At 38.2% G+C, this 22,787-nt stretch overlaps 1 protein-coding gene across 4 annotated transcripts in view; it reads right to left on the reverse strand.

Moving 5' to 3' along the window:
• TRIP12 (thyroid hormone receptor interactor 12) overlaps positions 1–22,787 on the reverse strand; it is a 102,412-nt gene that overhangs the window by 56,880 nt on the left and 22,745 nt on the right. For 2 of the 4 annotated variants that reach the window (XM_044432919.1, XM_044432918.1), the window contains exons 2-6: positions 16,781–16,927; positions 8,797–8,922; positions 6,707–7,515; positions 2,299–2,404; positions 581–717 (exon numbers count right to left, since the gene is read on the reverse strand). In XM_044432919.1, coding sequence (XP_044288854.1) covers positions 581–717; positions 2,299–2,404; positions 6,707–7,515; positions 8,797–8,922; positions 16,781–16,878 — 1,276 coding nt within the window. In that variant the 5' untranslated portion in view covers positions 16,879–16,927. The remainder of the gene's footprint in view (positions 1–580; positions 718–2,298; positions 2,405–6,706; positions 7,516–8,796; positions 8,923–16,780; positions 16,928–22,787) is intronic. The other 2 variants (XM_044432922.1, XM_044432920.1) reach the window with 1 other exon arrangement.

The following is a 22,787-nucleotide window of genomic DNA, read 5'->3' on the forward strand; positions in this document are numbered from 1 at the left end:
TTCCAAAGGACTAGTCTGAATACACCCAAAATTGGAGAATACTAAATGGACATTTTATTTTTCTTTATATATTCTCTCTTTGATTATCTACTGTATATATTGCCCAACAGCTGAAACTGAAGGATAATTCAGAGATTCTCTTGAGTAAGTTTCTCCGCTAGCATTCCCCAACCTGGTACCCTCCAAATGTTTTTGATTACAGCTCTCAACATTACTGACCATAGTGGCTGATAGGCGTTAATGACCAAAACATCTGGGAAGCACCAAAAACCACATCAACTTATGAAAACCTCCCAGTTTCAAAAGGGATTTTGCATTTGAAACTGGTGGAGAACAGTTGTTCAAGTAATACAAATGTAAACATCCCTAGCACTGCATGTTACTTTATTCTGGGCAAAAGAACTTGGGATATCAAGGTTCTTTCAGTTATTGATGCAAGCATTTAGAGACTGAGCGAACAGAAGCAATTTGAATAAAATAGCGTCACTAGAAGATTTTATTTCAGTTGTTAGAAATGAAAGTTGCAAAACCTACATTATTTTACTCTGTACATGTGTTCATTATCACTCATTTTTCTTACCTGCAGCTCCTTGTGGAGTCTCATCAGCTCGTGCAGCTGAAGAATTAACTCCATCCTGGTTGTTATCAGGATCAGCCATTTTCTCCTGTCGGCGAGCTTCAGCTGCTCCTCTTTTGCCCAGGCCAGAGCCTCGCCGACTAAAACAACAAATATCATCAGAGACCTACCTGGTTACACTATTTAATATACAAAGCTGGTATTACTAGCACTCAAAATTAAAACCTCTGTAGACACGGAGTCATCAGGGAATACATTCCCCACAGTGGCATTCAAACTATAGACAATGCATATACAAGCCAATTTAAAAGGAAACCTTATCCAAATATGGAGATTAAAAAGGGGCAATGTGTTAAGGAAAAAAGATGCTTCATTAATATCACATATGTGCTTAGCTGAACATAATAATGAATGAAAATTAAAAGAACGCCTAAAAATGTTTTCCTTCTATTTTCATAATCTCTATGATACTATCGAATTTCTTATTAAATCAAAACAGTTTTTGAGTAACAATATATCTTAAGATCACACACTAGACTAAATGCTAGTAGTATGCTAAGATCTCTGAATAAAATTTAACACATTTCAGATCTGAACATACCCTTTGGTCAAAACTAATTTTTCTTTTTTTTAAAAAGGTGTATTAGTAGGGCTTTAAAGGAGGCGCGCCCTGCAGTTTTTAGAGAAAGCAAGAGAAAAACAATAGTTTTCAAAGGAACAGAAAGCTTAGAATGGAAGCAGTGGCCTCTTCAATGTTACCTTCAACGTTTCTTGATGAAGAAACATCTGTTGTGTGTTTCCTTCTGCGTTCATTAAATATCATGAGTGCTATATAACATGTACTGCAAGTATCTACATATGGTAGGACCATTACTCTTTCAAAACACTATTATATGAACCACTTTTCCTTCTGCACAATTAAATATCACCTTCATTTATTTTAACCTTTAGGAGTAAAGTTTGGTTTTGGAAACACATACCTGTACCAAGCTGCTGTATTTAATTTCCTAAAAGAAAATGCTAATCTGGTTTGCAAACTTGTGCAACATAGCTTCAGCCTGGAAATATACATAATTTAATGATCCAGTTGAAACTATCATATGTCAACATATGTGAAGTCATATTACACAAGAATGCAGCTCTTTTCTTCCCTCCCTCCTTCTAAGCCACAGTTAGCCTCAGGAACCTTCTAATGTTTCCTATTACATCCAAATTAACAATCTATTGTTACCTGATTGAAACAAACCAACGCCTAGAGGTTGCTTCAAATCACAGCCCAGGATCTTGGTCTGCTTCAAACCTGATAACCATAGTTTACTATCCGAACATAAGGGAAACCTTGCATTTCAGAGAAACAACCTAAAGACTTCATACTGTGCAATTCCTATTGACAACCTCCATTTGTGCACTGCTGGCTTCGGGGCAATATGCAATAAACCACCCAAGAGTTCTGCAATGTTATACAAGGCCAAATTCCTCAATGCTGACTCAAACAATACAAAATAACGTGATATCTTTCACATTACTTAACTGCTGTCCTAAGAAAGTAACTATAGTCAAGTTTTAGGTTAATATTCCAAGATATGCAAGAAACTTTTCCTCATGCACTTCATCCTTGTCCCTTTCTCTTATCTGAATGCTGCAATAAGCCAGGAAGTCTTCAAGGAGTCCTTGTTCTTCACAGAAACCCTAACATCACTAATCCTAGATTTCAGTAATACCTGGTGCTAGCACAGGAGCCCGTGGTCTTTTGCCGTGTGCTCCGCCTCAAACTGGGGAGCTCAGCAGGTGGCGATTCACTGCGCTTTTTTGTTGATTTTCTCAAGCCTACATAAATAAAAGACAGTCAACACCAGGAAACTTTGCTTCTCTGCATACACTGTAAAGAGAAAGATGTGTAACAAGTGAAGTACTTCTACTCAACCTACCATTTTTTTCCTCACATCACTAATCAAGAACTTCTAAACTCAAATATGAATTTAAGGAAGCATATACACTATAGAGATAATACATCACACATTGTGCATATTTACGTGGCAAGTACTACATTACATCATGCAATTTAAAGTCACATGTATGCACAAACGTGCATACAGCGGCACACACACAAAACACTGGAGTAGGCTGGTGAGGTGAGCTAAACCCTGCTCTAACTCACTGTACTCCATTCCTGCAGGTCACTGTCTGAGAATCCATTTCACTTCCCATAGCTGAACTGGGTTGAGAGAAAGTTGGTTGGAGCAATGGAGAAATAAGGTAAGCTTTTTAGGTCCCTCACTCCAGAAAGTTCTTTGCTTTATTAAAAAAAAAAAAGCTTCCCAGCCCCACACTTTATGTTATTAGGGAGGTATATTGTCACAAAGAGTCGGCATGACTTTGCAAAGGAACAACAAAATAAAATGTATACAACTTATCCTTCAATGTCTAGTTTGACACTTGGCTTTATCTACCTAACTGTTTAGGCAGCAGAAGTTTAGGGGCTTAGGTTGGGGAAAGGGGTTTAGATCTTACTTTTGGTGGAGGATCAGGCATGCTAACCAACATGTTTTGCTGCTGTACTTTATAAATCTGCTGATGTTAAGATTTTAAGTGCCACAAACTTAAAGGTTGTTATGGGACCTAATGATGAACATTTTTTCTCCTTCAACCAGTAGGCTGGGACCCACACATCACAGCACCTTAAGTTTTGTCCTCTGCTTTAGTAGAAAAATTAGGAGGACTGAAAAGGGTGCAAACGGGGATGTTTGCAGTATAAACTTATACTGGTCTTATGCTAGCTAGTTTTGTTTTGTTTTTTTAACAAGGAAATGCAGTTTTAGTAGAGGTCCATTAGACATCTCTCTCCTACACCTTTTCACTGAGCCTACTGCAATTTCTAAAAGAATTTAATCCAGCAAGTCTGTACTACATGCAGCAACAAACTTTTCACTATAATTTTTGCTTATAATTTTAACCAAGTTAAGTGTTAAGCCTCTTGCTTAGAAATAGTCAACATCCTCTCTACTGGCTACAATGTCCACAGAACACTTTGCTGTGGAGTTCGTTATAAAACAGAGCCAGCTTTAAACCTGGTCTGCACACCACAGCGGCACAAAGGCTAATTAATCTATGTTTGTGGGGTCATGCACAATATATCAATTGTGCCTATTTTCTACAAACAATCTCCATAAGCATAGATGTGCAACTCTATGCCACTGGGTTGTTTAGATCCTAAATGACCCAAATACCTGGATAGCTGCAAGCAGAATATTGTACTACCCAGTTGTATACAAAAGTTGGAAATTGTAGCAACTTTCACATTCAGAATAAAACCTCAGATACTTGTCAGGAGACTATGAGTCAGTGCAGCCTCTGTGTCCAAGACAAAATTCATAGCTAGGGAGAATCCTGGCCACCCATCAGCAAGAGAAAAATTTGTTGTTTCAGTGCTCAATTTTCTTATTCTTTTCTGTTTTTGTAACATGCATATTTTGAACCAGTAGACTGAACTGTGATGTCCTTTAATCTCTGTTCAGTGTTTAATCTGGACAGAACCCAACAGGCACTTACATTCCCATTGATTGTCTTCTGCTTCATCACTTATAATGGTGGTTCATAGCTTCTAGAGTAACCTAAATCAACTGGAAATGCTCATTTCTTTGGCAGAAAAATTGGTAGAACTCACATAAGGAAAGCTTCACCAACCTGCGTCCTTCTAAAAGTAAGCATTTCCACTTGTTTCAAGGATCCTCCTAAAATGAACTAGATATTCCTTGCCTAAGTGTTGGGTCCTGATTGTACAATGCAATTTGTGGAAAGAAATTGGCAGGTCAAAAAATAATCAGCACTGGTGTAAGCACCCTGTTGGATTTTGCCCTCTGATTAGAAACAGCTCTCTTTAAGGCCTTAGTAGAAATCTTTCCCCATCACCAGCTACCTTATTCTTTTAATTGGGAGTTGCTAGAAAGTGAACCTGCAGCTATCTGAATGCAAAGCATTCAGCTCTTCCAGTTAGCTATGCCTCCTCTCCTTATGAAGCTTCATCCTAACATCTAACAATTACCTGACACTGCTTATTTAGTGAAAACAAACTACTACAAGATTTTCTTTCAAAGATTGAACTTGAGAGTTTCTGTATACAAAGACCCAATGAGGTACATAACTAGATGTTCCCAACTTCACCCTTGATAACCATTTAGAGTACACAGGAGTAACCTCTAAGACTAACTGGTAATGTCAGCCAATTAGCACTTCATTTACTTACCCAATGTTTTATAGATACAAGTATTTTGCCCTATGAAAACTAAACTACATGGAACAAAGTGAGCAGTTGGTTGACCACTGTGTGAACAAAATGTTGGATTAGATTAATCTGATCCAGCATGGCACTTGTGTTCTTAAAGTAAACAAAGTATGTTCTCTATCATAGGCATTTAGCCTTTTGGTTGGTCTGACTTGGGATTTAGTAACCAAAAAGCAGTACTTAATTCCAAATTCTTGGTTTAAATAAATAAATCCAGATGGATCTGTTGTGATGTTTATATATGAAACATTCCAAACAACCTGGATATATTTAGCTGGATGGAACAACATGGGAATGAGCAAGCCAGACCATGTAGGTCAGCAGTGTCTACCCCGAAAAGCAGCAGATTTCTAGGATTTCAGATTTGTCTTTCCTTGACATACATGCAAATACCAAGTGATAAACCTGGGACTTTGTACATACTAGGAGTAAGCTACCAACAGTCAACATTATACTTTTAAAACATGGCCTTTTAAACATTATATGAATGTAACAGAAACTAATGCTTTTACTTAAGTATCTTCAAACACTCTCCATTGTCAGCAACATCAACTTCAAGTTTTCATTATGTAAAATAATCTCAGACCTGCACTGAGGCCACAATATGTGACTTATAAATAGGCCATGAATTTTATTTATTACTTTATAATATATGAATATTAGATAGGGAACCAACCAATATGAACATTTCCATGTTATGAAAAAACAGCATTCCTCCCAGTAATCACCAACTTCTGAGAAACAAACTTTCTTGCTTCATATTCTTACATGTATGCAGTGTGCTAAAGAGAAAGCCTTAATTTCACAATTGTTCTTTTAAGTAGATATCAAGTTGGTATTTCAAAAACATATGGAATGAATGACAAGAAAATGTGGTGGATGCCCCTACATAGCATAAATGCTTAACTTAATGCACACACATTTTTGCTGTTACAAAACTCAATTAGTAGACATCCATGTTCAGAAATATGTGCACTTCAAAATTAGAATCTTGATTTAAATCAAACCATCCTGGGTTTTTTAAAGTGACTAACTGTTAGAGAGAATAGTCTGAAACATACTATTTCCAATTTTTATATCCATCCAAAAAGTTAAAGAAATATTGCAATATGCAATTCTACAAAATGAATAATTAGGTTACATCACCATATGCTCTGTGCATTCAAGTTACAATGTTCTAAAATTACAGCCTGCAACACTGCCAAACCTTATTGCCTTAAATACTATACAGACTGATAAATTAATAACATTCTAGCTTGCTAGAAGAATCTTAAGTGGTAAGAAACCTGGACTTATTCGGCAAACATGTTTCAGTAAACAAATACAGAATTATAAAGCCTAGGCAAAATATATAGAGACAAAATAGTACGAGGTTACTAAAATTACTAAAATAGTATCAGGCCCACATATAAAGCAGAGTTTGATATTGTACAATATGAGTAGAGAACATGTAGCCCAGAATAACTAGAGGGCCACAAACTACTCAGCCCTGCTGTACAATAAATCAGATCAGCTATAATGGAGACAAACACACACGTGAGATAAGGGCCACAGGAAAAGCTGCATTGCATCCAGAGAAGATTACAGTGAATTCTTTCTCTTCACATGGATTTACCCCTCCCATGGAAGCATGTACATATATACCCTCACCACCTATATTCTGAAGTAGCAATGCAACTTTTTCTTAGCTGTACTAACTATAAAAATTGGTCCGAATGATTATCTTTCATAAATTGCATTTCACATTAGTTAACACAAATCCTGCCAGACTGAAACAATAAGCATATTATAGATGGAAGCCGATTTTTATGCCTTCACATAAGTAAAGATAATTTTTAATAACTCACTTGCTAGTTTAGCCTGTAATCCTGAAGGCCCAGGTTTTGATGCCTCTGGCTTAGAAGAGCCTGGTAGAGACAGTTTTGTTTTAGGCAGGCTAACCTTGGGGCTGAAACGAGCAGCCCAATCAAACTTTGAAGAGCCACCTATTTTATTCTGCTCTTTATCCCTGCTACTCCTCCGTGGGCTGGGGCTAGATGCAGATCTGGAACGCCTGGCCTTGCTCTGGTCTTTTCCCTGTTTCACTCGGGCACCCTGAGGAACAGCAGAAGAGGCAGATGCAACAACAGAAGAGGAGGAGGATGTAGAGGCTGAAGAGGAGGAATCTGTGATCGTGCTACACCCAGCTTTGGCTGAGCTCGCTGATTTTGAAGCCAGCTTGGTAGGTTTTGCTGGTCTCTCTTCACTGCCAGTCGATTCAGCTGCTGGACGACTCTTTACAATGGGTGAGGTCTCTGTCCTTTTCCGTTTCTGGCTTCTGGAGCTACCAGTAGCTCCACCCTTTCTGGTATGAGCTTTGCTTGTTGATGGCAATTGTGAGGACTTTGATTCCTGTTCCTGATGAAAATGTCTTTTCTTAGACTTAGTCTGTGGCTTGTTTCTTTCCAAATCAGAGGAAGAATCAGCGTGCTGAAGTGCTTTGGTTTTTTTGGCAGGGCTAGAAGAATTTGTCTGATTGTAATCTGGGCTAGCACTGCGTTTCACTCCTCGCGGACTGTCTTTTTTAGACACCTGCCCTGGTTTTTGTCGTTCCAAAATATTGTCTGTGTCCAGGGCCTCTTGTTGTGGAATTATAATAGCAGATGAGCTACAGCCTCTGAGAAGGTAAAAAGAGATGCAGTATTAGCACTTCAAAAAAACATTATTTTGAAAAGCAACAAATCACCCAGACTGTTTAATTTGCACTTAGTTAAGTGTTCTTTCCATTGTAAGGGTAAACACTCACTGCAAAATTTCTATTCAGATTTCAGTAAGCAACTATGAGGGAAACATTCAAGGAGTGGTGCTGCAGAGGTTTACAGAAGCTTGAGTTTTTATTTAATATCCACCTGGGTCTCTCAGATGTACAAAACAATAAAGAATAACCAAGTAATGATGGCATTAAGTTTTAGAATATCATTTAATTGTTAACACAAATTCATAAATGCAATATAGTTGGGGAAAAGTTTTCCCCAGTGGCCAGTTAGACTTCTAGTAACAGCAGATGCCGCATGTTTAAAAGCAGTCAGCAGTAGTTGTTGTAACTTTTGGGGAAAGGAGTAGCAACCTTAAATAGGCCAGTGCACAGAAAGAAGCATTCTGCCCTGAAGCCACTCTAGAAAAGCTTTTCAGAGAGTAAGCTACCTAGAACGGTGATAAATGCCCAACTCCTCTGGCTCTCTGCTCGCTTGTTCCCAGCAGCACACTTATACGGGCTTGCAGAGCAAATGCTGCTCTGAATTCAAGCCCTAGTACACACTCTTACAATGTACTTAAGCTGATTGCATTGGATTCCTAAGATACACCAGCATGAATTACACCAAACTTTCACAGTAAATGGGACAGCAAGCACTGTCTTTGTCTAAAACTGAATGTGGTATCAATGTTTAGTAAGTTAAGTTGATTCCATTTGACTAGGCCAATGAAAATACTGTTTCACTTGTATGAAAGGAGCTAGTTAAAGACCATGAATAGGAAAGAATTGCCTTATGAGATCAGGCAAGTGATCTGTCAAGTCAAGAGACCAGCCAGATGCCTCAAGAAGTATGCAGGCAGGATATCCAGCCTATAATCAACATTACAAGCCAGAAGCATTCTTGAGGATCTATCTTCCATAAATAAAAATTGCCTTTTCTTGTGTTACAGTTCAGAACAGACTGGCAAATACACTACTACATCACCCTAATAGGTAATTTTTATTCTGCTGGAAACATTTTATGTCAGGCTTTCCCTACTATATACTAAAGCTTGAAATAGGATGCCATGACCATTTCACAAAGTTGTAGATTTAATCAAATTATAGGGCATTTCTGGATATTTTCAAGTAAAGAACCATCATAAGAATGCAATATATGCCACTGAAGTTACATATATAAACTCATAAATATAAAAGTATTACCTTTTTGGAAAGTGTCCCTTGGACTGTTCAGAAGTAGTATTGGACTGCACTTTGGGTGCCTTTGATATAGATTTTCTACTTTCGGAAGGGCTATGTGCCTTATGTTTTGCCTGCCCTAAATGTGACCTGTCAGCAGAAAGTTAAAAACAGAAAGCTATCAGGAAAACTCTCATACAAACAAAAAATGTACAAGGAGTATTTACACATTGTATTAGCAATGTAAATAGTTTTCCATCAAGCCTACAAAATGGTATTTTAGGGAAGAAAGTTAGCTTGGCCTTTATTATGTCAGACATCAATCTCTGTGTCTTCCAGATATCCCAATATTTAAATAGGAATTTAGAATGGTGAAATTATTGAGGAATTTCCATGTCTTCTTCGTATTTGCCTATGTTCTCTCATTATTAACTTGCATTGAGTTATCTAAAACGTACTCCCAAATCTCTATCAGCTTTCTCTTCTCAAAACTCTGGACAACAAAAATTTTGGATTAGGTAATTTTCATCTGAACAATTAATTTTCATATCATGCATTCAGCCCATCTTGAGAAGCTTTCTAAACACTAAATTATGGTTCAATGGTGCAATTAACAGTTTAATTTATAATGCATGCATTTAAAGACTTAGCTTAAGATCTATGTTAGTATGTAATATAGGTATCATCTGGTGCAACAATGTGTTAGGATTAGTTTGACAGGAATGATACAGTCTCAACCTTCACACAGAAGCTTAAGTCTTTGTGCAACCATAAAGCTCACTGAGTAGGAATGGGCAAGTTCCTCAATTCTCATGGTAAATGAGGAAGTGATTACCAAACATTTGCACCAGTCCAGTTTCTTAGCAGGCATATCACTGATCCAAAGGCAGCCTGGTTTTACAGTTACCAGCAATCACCAGGCAGGTGCCAAACTCCCTTCCTCTCTTTATTAATGCCAAATGAGCAGTGTGAGTGTGTTACTATGCTTTCAGAGTATTTTATATTCCCATCCAGGGAAAGAAAATGCCTGTCAGCCTGCTAGCGTACAAGACATGCTACACTTTTCCACATTCTCACCCTTACCGCATCCATATTTTCTAACAAAATATCCAAACTCTAATCATGTGCAGACCCCCATCTCTACAATTTGATGATGAAATGATGTCATACCTTCAAAGTACACAAGTCATCATCTAATGATATAGTGTTATGTTTGGTACAAGAAGGTATTAAGACTTCTGCAGTAACACTTATGATTACTATTTTACATAGTTTTTTGCTTGTTAAATGTGATTTTGTTGTTTCTATGCAAATTTTAAATCTATAAACCACCCAGAAGCCCAAATGGGCTATAGGGCAGTATACAAGTGTAGTAATAACAATAGGCCTTCATGCACCGGATACAGCCTGGGTTTCCAGACAAGAAATCTTTTTGAACTAGTTAGAAAAAGGAGGAGGAATAATACTAAAAATATTATGAAGGATTTTGTCAGCAGGGTTCTTACAATTTGTCAGAATACATTCCTTTAGAGGTATTACTTCAGTACAGGAGGCAAAACAGGTAATGCCATCAATTAACATCTTAGTAGAATTTTTTTGCCCAAATCCTATATGGTGCAGAGTTATGAGGATGGGTGGGTACAAGTTCTTTGAAATACAGAAAAAGAATAATATTGAAAAATTGGATTTCTAATGTTCCAAACTGAAGTTGCTATGCCCTCTATTAAAGCTACATAAAATACACAAGACACTTTGGCCAGGTTCAAACATAAATGTCAAGCCACAGTGCAAACTGCTGTGGAATGGGTTGTCTTTATCTCTGCACCCAACAACCATGGTGAAGGATGGTCTCTGTTGAACCATGTGGAGAAACAGTCTGTTCTATGGTTTCCCTGCTTGATTATGGTTGCTTTTGAAACTGAACCTGGAAACCACACTTCTGCATAGTTTCCATGCTTCTTCCATAGAGTTCTGAGGAAAGAGGAGCCATGCCTGCCGCAGGCACTCCTGCCTGTGCTCAGGAGTGTCTAGGTCTGCACAGCAACTGACTTGCCATTCCAAAATGCTATCTTCAGATGCCCACTTGCAGCTTCAGAATTTTGTCAACAGCAGGGCATTGCCCCACAACTGCATCCAGCAGCTCTGCTTGTGGGGACAGCCGTGCCTGACCCCCATGCCTGGTTGCTACACTGTACTGGAGAGACATCTGGTTACTGTACTGTCTTTGCTTTAAAGGCTTACTCTCAGGAAAGCTGCCCTGCCTTCAAGGAGCACATGGGCAGCACATGGGGCATTGCCAACAGGACAAGTATCCCAAGCAGTATATCTTCTGCTCCACTTCCCACCCATGCCTCCACTTCTATTCTGTCCCTCACAGTCCTTGGGACTGTTAACAAGCACCATTGCCACAGCTACACAATACTGTTCACACAGACAGCCAGAAAACTGTCTCAGGTGGATGCCCACATGAACCCCCCTCAGGGAAGTCTTTGAACCCTATCCCCAAAATAATATGCCACACTGCATAGTTATTGCACAGCATGGTTTAGCATTGCATGTATGCAGCCTTTATGTAATATCTAAAAGTGAAGCACATGCCCTATTATAGGCTAATCTCAACTATTTTTCAGGAACAACTAGGTTCCAAAAGCTGGAAAAAAATGTGAAGTATTATCCATATCTAGTGCTAACCCATGGTGGGAACCATTGTGACAAGTTTTATTGTTTTGTGAGACTAGCCAGAGAGCTACAGCATAGTAGCCACAAAGAGAAACAGTCTGTTCTGTGGTTTCCACATTTTACCATAGTTTGTGTGACCCATAAACAATGTTTAAGCATGGTTTCAATGCTGATGCCCTGGAGTCCTGCCAAAAGAGCAGCCACTATTGGAGGAAATGCTTCTGCCCTGCTCCAATTGGCTACTCCACTCTCATTTGACATTATCTTCATGCTGTCTTCCAGATGCCCATCTGTGGCGTTAGAATGTCACCAGCAATGGAGAAGTGCACTGAGCAACCTCCAGCAGCTGACCTTGAAGACAGCTGTGTTTGGCCACACCAGTCTGTTTGCTGCAGTTTACTCTGAAAGCGTTCATGAGTTGCTCTGCTTCTCTCTTTCTAGCAGAAGCATTGCTCCCTCTCTGCAAAGCTGCTCATACACAAGGACTGCATGTGTGGTAGATGCAGTGCAGATGCTTCCTTCCCACCACCTCACAAGTGGCTCTCAGTGCTCCGAGAGAGCAGGCAGTGCCAGACACAGTGAATGGTAGAAGTAGGGCACCTGAACCCAGCAGCTGGATGCATACTAGCTAGGGGTAGGAAGCAGTATGCGGGCACAGCCCTGGGGTTGCTCAGTTCACACAGTGGCAGAAGAGAGTGCTAGCTCTCTGGTACTGCTCCACTTTCCCTGAATCTGAATACCCATGATGCTACAGAAATAAAGACATGTTTTGTAATAGGAGTATGGTTCTTCTGGAAAGGGCTGGCTATGAGGCTGTGTGGAGAAGAGTGAGGGAAGCACCAGGTCAGGCAGCACACAGCATGACCTGGTAAGAGGAAGGGTACCAGGGTGAGCCACCTCTGCATGTGCTGGTGCGGGTGGAGGTGGGAGAGGGGCTTCTTAGGATGGTGTGTATACCAAAGAGAGAGTGTACACCAGGGAGGAAGGGGCAGGCAATACAGGCAGAAGCAATGTACCCTGGCACTGAATTTCAGCCATGGAGGCTGATGGGATATCTGCTGCCATTAGGAGGAATGATGGAGGAGGGTGGAAACCGAAGCAGCATGGAAACCATGAGATTGTTTGAACCCAAAAGCCAAGTAAAGAGCAATGTAACACAATGTTATGTGTGGATACCATTGTGACATCACAATTGCAACACTCATGACAATTTTGGAAGGATAAAAAAAATCAAGAGTATGCTATTCAACAAGGAGAATAACTCAAATTTGGAAAATCCAGAAAACATGAGGTTTTCTCTGTTGTACAAGTGTATCAAGATAAATCATTTCCATAACCGTAAATTTCCTTTAATCAGAAAGGCTTTTACTAAGCTGCTCTTTAAAGCTATGCCTACTGCTTATTTTGTACCCACCCCACACAAAAATTTAGACAGGATAGTCTAGACAAAGTTGAAGCACAAGCTGCCACAAGGTTTACTGATAATGCTAAAGGAGATGCACACAGGCACAGTTAAGGCACTAGATACCATCTTCCTCCTAAATCTTAGAGACCAATTGTTGGTGTGACTGACCATTTGAGTTTAGGTTAATGATTTTACAATACCCAACATGAAATCACATATGAAAGTTAAGTTTTATATGCTTCAACACAAATCTAATCATGTAACACTTTATAATTTCAAGGCAAGCCACAGCCTCTTATCTGGAGAATATAAAAAATACAATAAATACACTGACTAAAGATTAAGGTATTATGTATACAGCTGGCTAGAGAAGTAAAACCTGGTGAATATAATCCATAGTGGTAATGGTATTTAGATGTGTTGAAAAGAGGGTGGTCTCCAGTAAACTATCATGCTTGACTCATTACAAAAGGCTTTTCCTTATTGTTTGTCAGCAAAATGAAGCAATAATTTAGTTATAAAATATAGGCCGCAGGCATTGTCACAAAATTCAATAATGGTGAAGGTGAAGACAACTCCTGTGGAGTTTTCTACAGAAAGACAACTAAAGCAGAGCTGAGTCATACTTAAAATGCTTCTGTGTAACTAGAAAAAAAAAGATCACTTGTTCCAATACGGAACAGCTTTGTTTATAAAACTTGCTAGTAACAGGTACATTTTAATATTTCAAGGAGAAATAATTTACAGTAGGACTTAAATGTCAGAACTCTAAGTCCAAAGTTACAGCATATATATCTCATAAAACCCACTTATTTCCCCAGATTTTTAATCCTCTGGACTGTTTATGTGGCATGCTGTTTTTATTTCTGCTGACTGCTTTTTAAATATACTTACTATGCTTTTATTTCAAACTATATTATTGTAACTTGAACTTCTTGTAAACCATCCTGGGAGTTTAATGAAAGGTATGATATTTAGAGCCCAAAGGACAGCGTAAATAAGTAAAAAAAATAACATTACAGCAGTTTAACAAAGCAGTTTGGAATTTCATTTTCTATTGTTAGCAGTCAGCATTGTAGTTTTAAGTCTCAGTTTTCAGGAGTCAAAATATAGGCATAATGTCCCAAAGGTCACGTCTCACATCTTCAAGTCCACTGGGAAAAAGCAACAGTTGCTCAAGGGTTACAGCAAACCTTGAATTTGTGAATTCCAAGTATTAAGGATTAATATGACTGCCTCAATATTACAGAGGTGAGCTGGAGAAAGCCTCAGAAGAGCAATACACACTTGACTACAAACTTCTGACCATATTAGCCATGTGCTTAAAGAAGTCCAATATGACAAGTGTCATAGCAGAGTTCACTTGGCAGTGGCCAAAATCACAGCAAGTGCCAGTGAGATCTAGAAGAGACAAGATATAGCAGACCATCTACTTAAGATATGTTCAGGAAGCAAAGTGGCATAATGATGTACATATTTCATATTTTATAGGCAAAGATGGTTCATCACATGGAATCTATATCTACTATACTTGTAATGTTAGGACCTTCAGCCAATATTGTAAAGTAAGAAATCTTACTTTAATGTGCATTATGCTGTTCTCCCTAACAAACCTCACTGTTCTCCTAGGCTTCACCAAAGCAGATACACAGACAGTGGTGATACCATGAAGGGTTTTTTCAAACAAACACTAATATAATTCCACCTTGAAGTTAGGAAGATTATCTATTTAGTAGATAGGAAATAGGACATGGGGATTTGCCTTGGATAATACCTCTGCAGTTCCTGATCAATACATTGAGGGGGAAAAACACATTGTAGATGGACAGCTAGCTATCTGAACACTCCCCACACAAGTCTAGCACATTAGAGAGAAGGCTAGACATCAGCTATACAAGACGCTCATGTACTGGGGGTGTTACTTTTAATTAAGAGGTTAATCTTTCAATGCTGCAACTGTCCATCTGCAGTCTATAAAGAGGTTCAATTTCTAGATGGCCACCCCTTTAAGTTTCTTCTAATTGTGTGGATTCATCTTGGGAACGGCCAGGTATTAGCAGTCTAATTCTTCATAAATGTATTAATAACCAAGAACTATGAACAACTCCAGAATACTTATAATGCACATTCCTGTACCATTTCAGATCTCAACTTCAGAATCTAGCTTGAAATGCAACTTGTTCAACAGTCTGCTTCCCTATTTACCTACCAAACAGTGAAAATGTAGTGTTAGTTGCTACATTTAGTGTTACACAAGTTGCACTAAAACAGCATCAAGTTGTGCTTAAATTTTAATTAATTGTGCAAACATAGTGCCTTACAAAAGTATTCACCCACTTTCACTTTTCCACATTTTGTTGTGTTACAGACTGGAATGGAAATGGGTGGAACTGCCATTGTTACCAACTGATGCACAAATGATACTTATTACTGTGAAGGAGCAAAATATTTTTATTGTGACAAAAAAATTTAACACTTGGAACACTATCATGCTTCTAGATATGTGCAGAACCTTCCACTACAGCAGTTACTGTGTGTACACACAAAGTTAAATGTATTATGAACCACTTTATTCCACATGAGTCTGTGCTATACATATGATCCCAATGACAGTACATTTGCTTCTGTTCATACAATAGGACTTTCAGCCTTACCAACTCCTCTGGATAGTTGCTTCTAAAGAAAGATGGATTATCTAGAGCAGGATGTAAAGGACTACACTGGAAAGAAAAGCACAAACTTCTCCCCCATTCATCCTATGAAGACTGGCTGGATCCCAGCCACATTTTACTTATTAGTAGCAAACGGTTATTGAAACTGGAAATGTTGCAAATTTTTCTTCCAGGTAGTAGCTTTGTTTACCTATGACAAGTAAAAAGGGTTTTCTGCTAACAATTATAAAAATTCATCCCAAAATTGAGCTACCCAGAGAACATGATGCTAACATGCAGCTTTTAAACAAATCTAATAAACAAAATTAAAATCAAGATAGATGATTTCAAAGTTCATTTAGGCAATATCTTTCAAGGAATCACAGAAGGTGTAATACAGTGCAGCAAAGCTAATTTAGATTTATAAACAGTAATGAAAAGTGAAAAGGCCAGTATTTTAAAAAGTTTTAGTAAAGCACAGTTTCTCCTGTAAATTTAATATAAACCTTGTGTTATGTCAGAGAGAAATTAAAAGATAAATCCTGAGAATTTGGCCTGTTTTAGAGAATCATAGAATAAGGATCAGGGGTTGCATGGCACAATGCTTTCTTTGAGCCATTAAGTTCCATTACAAATATTTACATTTTCATCATGAAGATCTAATCCAAGCAGTTCATATTATTAAGGAATCCTAAGTCTGAGATTTGTGCCATATTTAAAGTGTTGATGTATATAGTATTTACCATCTTTGATAGCACAGACAATAAATTAAAAGATCTTTCAACCTCAAGTATGGCAGAAGTTTCTGGATTATGGACATGTCCAGCAGGCTAGCAAATTAGGATATACTTTTAATATGTACATTAATTTTAATGCAATCATTCTGAAAGTCTAACTTCCAAATAAAAAGCTTCAAGTAAACTTCAAGAAGTGATATTGGTTTCTTTTAAGATGAATTCACCCACTTTGTCATAAAATGGTAATAGGTTGGAAATACAGATGGTTTGCAGTTATTTGTGCTGTGCAATTTATACTCCTCATTATTCAATTTTGATATTAGTATAAATTATTCTGCCTAAGTGGATAAGAGAAGCTTGTGCATTTTATATTTCCCTTCATAATTTCAGCTGATAACAAAGAAGCAGACATTTCAGAAATATGTATTAAAATTCTCAGGACAAATACTGTTATCAATCAAATCCTTGATTGTAAATAATGTATCTGTTTTTGACTATTGGTGACTTACTAATAAGATGTTTATAAATAATCATACCTTCCTCCTACTGCGTCGTCTTGTGGTTGGGCCCCGACAGTGTTCCTTTGTGAACGTCGCAGTGACCCCCCTGGACTGTTATTAGGCCGGTTGGACATTGGCACCTCTCTCCTGAAGGGACATACCCTTTCTAGACACTACCATTCACTGAAAGACAAAAATGTGTTTATTAATAAAATGCAAGATGGTTGCTGCGTACAGGTGTGTGCACTGGACACACTTTCCACTGTATGTCACAAGTGGCTGAATTAATTTGTCACTACTGATTAATTAGTAGTAACTTGTCACTACTTGGTCGACATGTTTCCATATCTTGAAAAAGGCTATTATTTTGCAGAGCACAGAACCAAGTACATATGAATACTTCAGAAAAAAAACAAAGCTCCTTTTCATGGAGCTGCTTGCTTTCCCCCCAAATTGTGTTTGTTGTATATCTTCTTGAGAACAAGCATCCCAAGAATATATACTAAAGCTGTGTTAAAATGTCATTCAGAGTCTCAAAGCAGAGATAACACACCATTTGACCTAGAATGATGTAATTTAAAACCTGAATTTGAATTTCTCTCTCTCCCCCATTCCCCCTCCAAAAAATTAGCTTTCTGTAACAAATCCACTATAGGAAACTGCACAATGTTCCAAAGTTGTCAGGTCCTCTATCTTTACATCAGAAACGGTGGTGGAAACCAAAAAAAGTGATTATATGAGGGTCTTATTAATTTGACAAAGCACACTAGCCCTAAAGAGCAGAAAAAGATTAAGTAGTTGGAAGCAGAAATGGAGAAGTACAAATAAGCATGGAGTAAAGAAACCTGGATTACAAGGATTACAAGAAACCTTGATTACAACCTGAATACTATATGAACAACGTTTTATCTTACACAGGTTTCAATATTTATTACAACTATGCTGTGCATAATTGCTTTAAAAAATGGCCCACTAGAGCTGCTAGTTGTCTTCCCAAGAATAGGGCTTACAGTTACTTCAACTTGAGTAATAATGACACATCAGAACGCTTTTTAGGAACATGGAGACATATTGGAAAAGGAGGAGCCAAATATCCATTAATTAGGATAAAGGCTAACTGGTTAAAATAATGATCCCCAAACTTTTTGGGCTGCCCCCCTTTCCTCTTGGGTGACAACCCTAATACCCCCATCCCTCTTTCTTTGTATTAGGTCTATTACTCTACTGCAAATTTAAAACAAGCAATCTGGCACTATACAGTTAAACAAGCATATATATATTTCAGAAATAAAGCTTAACTTTTCAAAACAGTTCAGTGTTTTTTCAATTTAAAAAATACATCTCATCTGTAAATACATTGTTTTCACAGTTTTAATGGGATGGATGTGCTTCATGCAGAGTTATTATTTTTTAATGTCAGGCTGGAAGGCACTAAGAAGTCTTAGATCCTGGAGTTCACTAATTTTCAGTCTGTTTCTTTGTTTGGAAAGAAGCTGGGAGACTGCACTGAAATCTCACTCTACTAAATATGATATTGGGGAGGCAACAAAGTACATCTTGACTTTGTTCTACAGTTCAAGATAGTGAGATTTTTGCGGGGATGAGGGGGTAACAAAATCTTGAGACCTATTTAAAAAAAAATCATATCAACTCTTTGTGCTTTTGGGGGGGGGGTGTAGCGGTAATGCATAATTTCCTAACATGCCTGCTGTCCCCCTTTTCCTCACTACCACCCTTGATCTTGCCACTGTCCCCAGGGGGGCAGTGCCACCCACTCTGGGAATCACTGGATCAAAAGAAGGTAATTTTTCAAAGAACTATAGCAGATGTTTTATCAAATCAATATGTTTAAGGGGTTCTATAGACAATACTTCACTCTGTTTAACTATTATTGAATCCAAAGACTATGTCTCCTTTGCAAGAAAAATTGCCAGCCATTGTTAAAGCAGACTAGGGTTATAATCAGAGATCTAGAACCAGCCTCAGAAGCTGGCTGAAAACAAGTCAGACAAGTCAGTTCTAATATGTCCTAACTAGTGGACATTTGACAAATTCATGCAGAAAAGGTGCATGTGATCACTTGCCACACAAGAGTGTTATGTTATGCTCTCCAATACATAAACATGTTGTAAACAAAAGAACAAAACCACCATAGATGCTTGTTTCAGCTATTTTCATTATGGATATACAGTTACATAAATTTCATTTTGGGCCAGGCTAATAATAATTAGTCTGGAAATAAACTACCTCAGGAGAGACCTAGAAAACAGACTGTCGTTTTATCACTTATAATCCTCAGCTAGGAACACTCAAATGCAACCTTAGTGGCATACAACCCATGCTGAACAATAACACTTCCACCTCACAGGTCTTGTTAACAAAAAGCCACCCAACCTAAAAAAATAAGAGAGGATTCTATCATTAAGGGCAACCTAAAACCAATGATAAATAAAAATAAGGAACTAACATGCAGTGGACCTCACACCATCCCCTGCAATATACACAAAGATGAACTTTGTTACCATATCCACTTTTGCAACACTGTTACACTGTTCAGCATCACTTCCTCCTTCCCCTCTCCAAGAGTGTATAGAACAGCCAATCTAAGGTTAACACTTCATAATTCTGAAGAACTAGACAGTGTCCACAAAAACTCATGCCAGAATGAATGTATTAATTTAATTTAATAAAACATTTTATCCTGTCTTTTCACAAATGTCTCAAGATGGCTTACAGAATATAAAATAAAAATAAAAATACAATCCATAATATAATAAAGAGCAATAAATAGATCATGATAAATACAATCATTACTAACAAAATAACTTTAAACCAATAAAAAATAAGAGAATAAATCACAATCATGAATAAATAAATAATGGATAAAATAATAAAGTAAATAAAATAACAACATGCAACTGTTAAGTTTAAAAATCTAAAAACTAATTCTTAAAATGGTGTTTGAATAAAAAGGTTTTAACCTGGCGCCAAACAGAATATAGGCTTGGCACCAAGCAAACCTCTCAGGAGAGCGGACTCCCCAGTGGGCACCACCACAGAGAAGGCCCTACACCAACTAGATGCCCTTTTTACCTCCTTCAAGGAGGGTTCCCGGAGCAGGGCCTCTCCCACACATCTTAAGGGGCATGAGGGCATATAAGGAAGGTGTTCCCTTCAAGTATCCTGGTCCCAAGCCATTTAGTCTTTAAGGTGCCACAAGACTTCATAAAATTCCCCCAACAAATACTTGCATAAGCCTGCATGAATTACCTGCTCTAAAACAATTCAAACTGAATTCTGCCCTTGCTAAAGCAGAGGAGGCAAATACTGCACAAGACAGACTTTATTGATTTCTTCATAGCTCAAATTAGTTATAATGCCAAGCTTTAAACTCCCCTTTGAATAGCTTTTAAAACTGTCCAAGGAGGGAAAAAAGGTGTTCCCCTGAGGGAGAAAACTTCAGAAATTTTAAAGCAGCCACTGACCTGGTGCACACAATATGGCAATTCACTGGGGGCATATAGCTGCAGTGGGTTGTTGCATTGTGTGTACCAAGCCCACTTTCCGCAGAATGGCTTTTTTCCATGAGCAAGCCACTTGTTGTAGGAGCTATTTGTATCCCGATGCGTTGTTCTCTCATCCAAACCCAACACAACAATTTCATTATGTGGATTACTAGAATCAGAAAATTGCTCAGTGAGAGTGGGAAAAACTAGCATTCTTTGTGACTGACCCTTCATAGACACACAAACAGCACTTTGGAGTGACCATCACTTGTTTGGCATGCTTTTTTCATTTGATTCCTAAAAACTGTATTTTTTTTCATTTTTGTCAGTATTTCATAGGTGCATAGGAGCACATTTGCAGCTGTACAATATGTGTTGTCTTTCCTGTTCAATTTCCTTGAATGTTGCAGTGTTGAAAAGTAGCACTGAAGTAAAGTAGGGAATCTACAAGGAAACTGACAAGGAGAGACTGTATATAGCAAGGGTGGTCAAACTAAGACTTGCAAGCCACATGTGGTTCTTTGAGTTTATTTCATGGCTTGCAGAGGGGCTAGAAAGCTGGACACAACTTCCCTTCTGAGCAGCCAAGCAGGCAGAAACAAAAGCAGGGAAAAAGACACTAATCTCCTTTGTGATAACCAATTATGGTGCTTCCATCGTGTGACTTCAACTCTGAGCCTTAACCAATCAAGAATCAATCAGCAGCTGAACCTACTAACACAATAACCCTCCAGGGAAAGTCCTATGAATCTCCTACTGTGATAGCCAATCACAGCAATACTTCAATCATCTCACTTCTACTCTGAGCCCCAAAGGGCAGCCCAGTCAGCACACCAGGTGGAGCCAATTCATACAGCCTTGCCAACATATCGGCCAGATTTGCAATGTTTACAGCCAAGATGAAGACTCATACTGTCTCTACTAGCAGTAACTACCCTGATAATGCCAACAAATGTCTGTCTGGTGACCAAAAAAAAAGTTCTTATTTCGTGGCACTCTAACATCTGACATTTACCATATGTGGCTCTTCCATAAAACAAGTCCAGCCACCCCAGCAAATAGGCTAGTTTGTACAAAGTTGACAAGTACAAGGAAAGGGGAAATGGTACTAAAGGAGAGAAGAAACCTATCTGTGCCATGGAAAAGCACCAAAAACAGGGGAAAGCATGGGGAAAGTATTAGAAGGACGCACCAATATGTTCTGTCTGGCAATGTAATTCTCTTTTGTAATTACAAAATGTAATCTTCAGTGTTCTTAGCATCTTTTACCTTCCCTAACACTCCCTCAATTCTCCAGCTACTCTCAAAAGGTAACTTATTTACCTTTTACTTACACAGGAACTACACTGTGGTTCCTTTTTGAAAGCACCTACTGCTGTAGTTACTATTCTCTGGAAATTCAAACAAAAACCCTGAAGAAGCATCTGAATGGGATCAAGGGATGGTGCCCCACTGAGAGAAAAGGGCAGTTTAACTACCATTTGTGCTAACATCCCATTTACTCTATCCTGTTCTGCCATCTCTATGGGTTTTATTTTTAAAACTATCAGAATACTTGCACCTTTTTTGAAGTGGGGGATACACATACCCATCTGATGGCAGGGAAATGGAGGATAAATTTGCATAGCTCCATTAAATGCTCCATTTCTGTAGGTGCACACACTTCCCCTCCATTTACTTTCCTTAAATAAGCCCCAGAGAAATAAAAATTAAGAAGGAGCATGCTAGGTAAAGAAACAAAATGGTTTTTCAGGCAAAGCCCCTGGGATATGTGCCAGAGCCAGATAAAGAATAAGAAGGATGGAGGACAGCAACCCATGACAAGTCCAATAATCCGTTCAGCAAACAAACATAACATTGATAGGGTGGATGATCATTATATATAACCATTGAAGGGTATAAAAGGTACAAGAAGGCTGGGGGACTTGTGAACTTCCAAGACTTTGACAATGCCCTCAAAGTAAGGACTAATACCACCCTGCTAGAGTCCTTGAAAAGGTTTTTAAAGACTATTCCATTCCAAGGATACAAAACTATCCATTTTTATTTTATATATACTATTTTGTATTTAAGGCACTCATTGCAGCCAAGCCAATAAGCTTATTTTATGAGTCTGTCCTTAATTTTTTTAAAAGAAAAAGTATGGAAAAATTCTTGTACCACACAGATAATATGTAGGATCTTACTAAGGCGCAACCATATTATCTACTCTGAAGCTTACTTAAATAAATGTAGCTTCTTCTCAGGTAAATATAGGACTATAGCTGTAACATACCACCATACTGATTCACAAACAAAATAAAGCAGGCAGGGCTATGCCCAGAAGAGTATACAACTAGATTCAACAATGGGGAGAGGTGGGGGAGATATCAACTGATACAACAAGAAGAAATGGGAGCAAATGCTGTTATCCACATATAGGTTTAATATAAATTGGCAATGAGAACTTGCATGGAGTGAAAAACTGAAAAATACAATTGTCAAGGTAAAATAACCCAGATATTTAAGTTGGTCGCATGTCCAACAGTTATAGCAAA

The sequence above is a fragment of the Varanus komodoensis genome, unplaced genomic scaffold (assembly GCF_004798865.1).
Source record: "Varanus komodoensis strain SLA01 unplaced genomic scaffold, ASM479886v1 scaffold25, whole genome shotgun sequence".
In the NCBI taxonomy this organism is placed as follows: domain Eukaryota; kingdom Metazoa; phylum Chordata; class Lepidosauria; order Squamata; family Varanidae; genus Varanus; species Varanus komodoensis.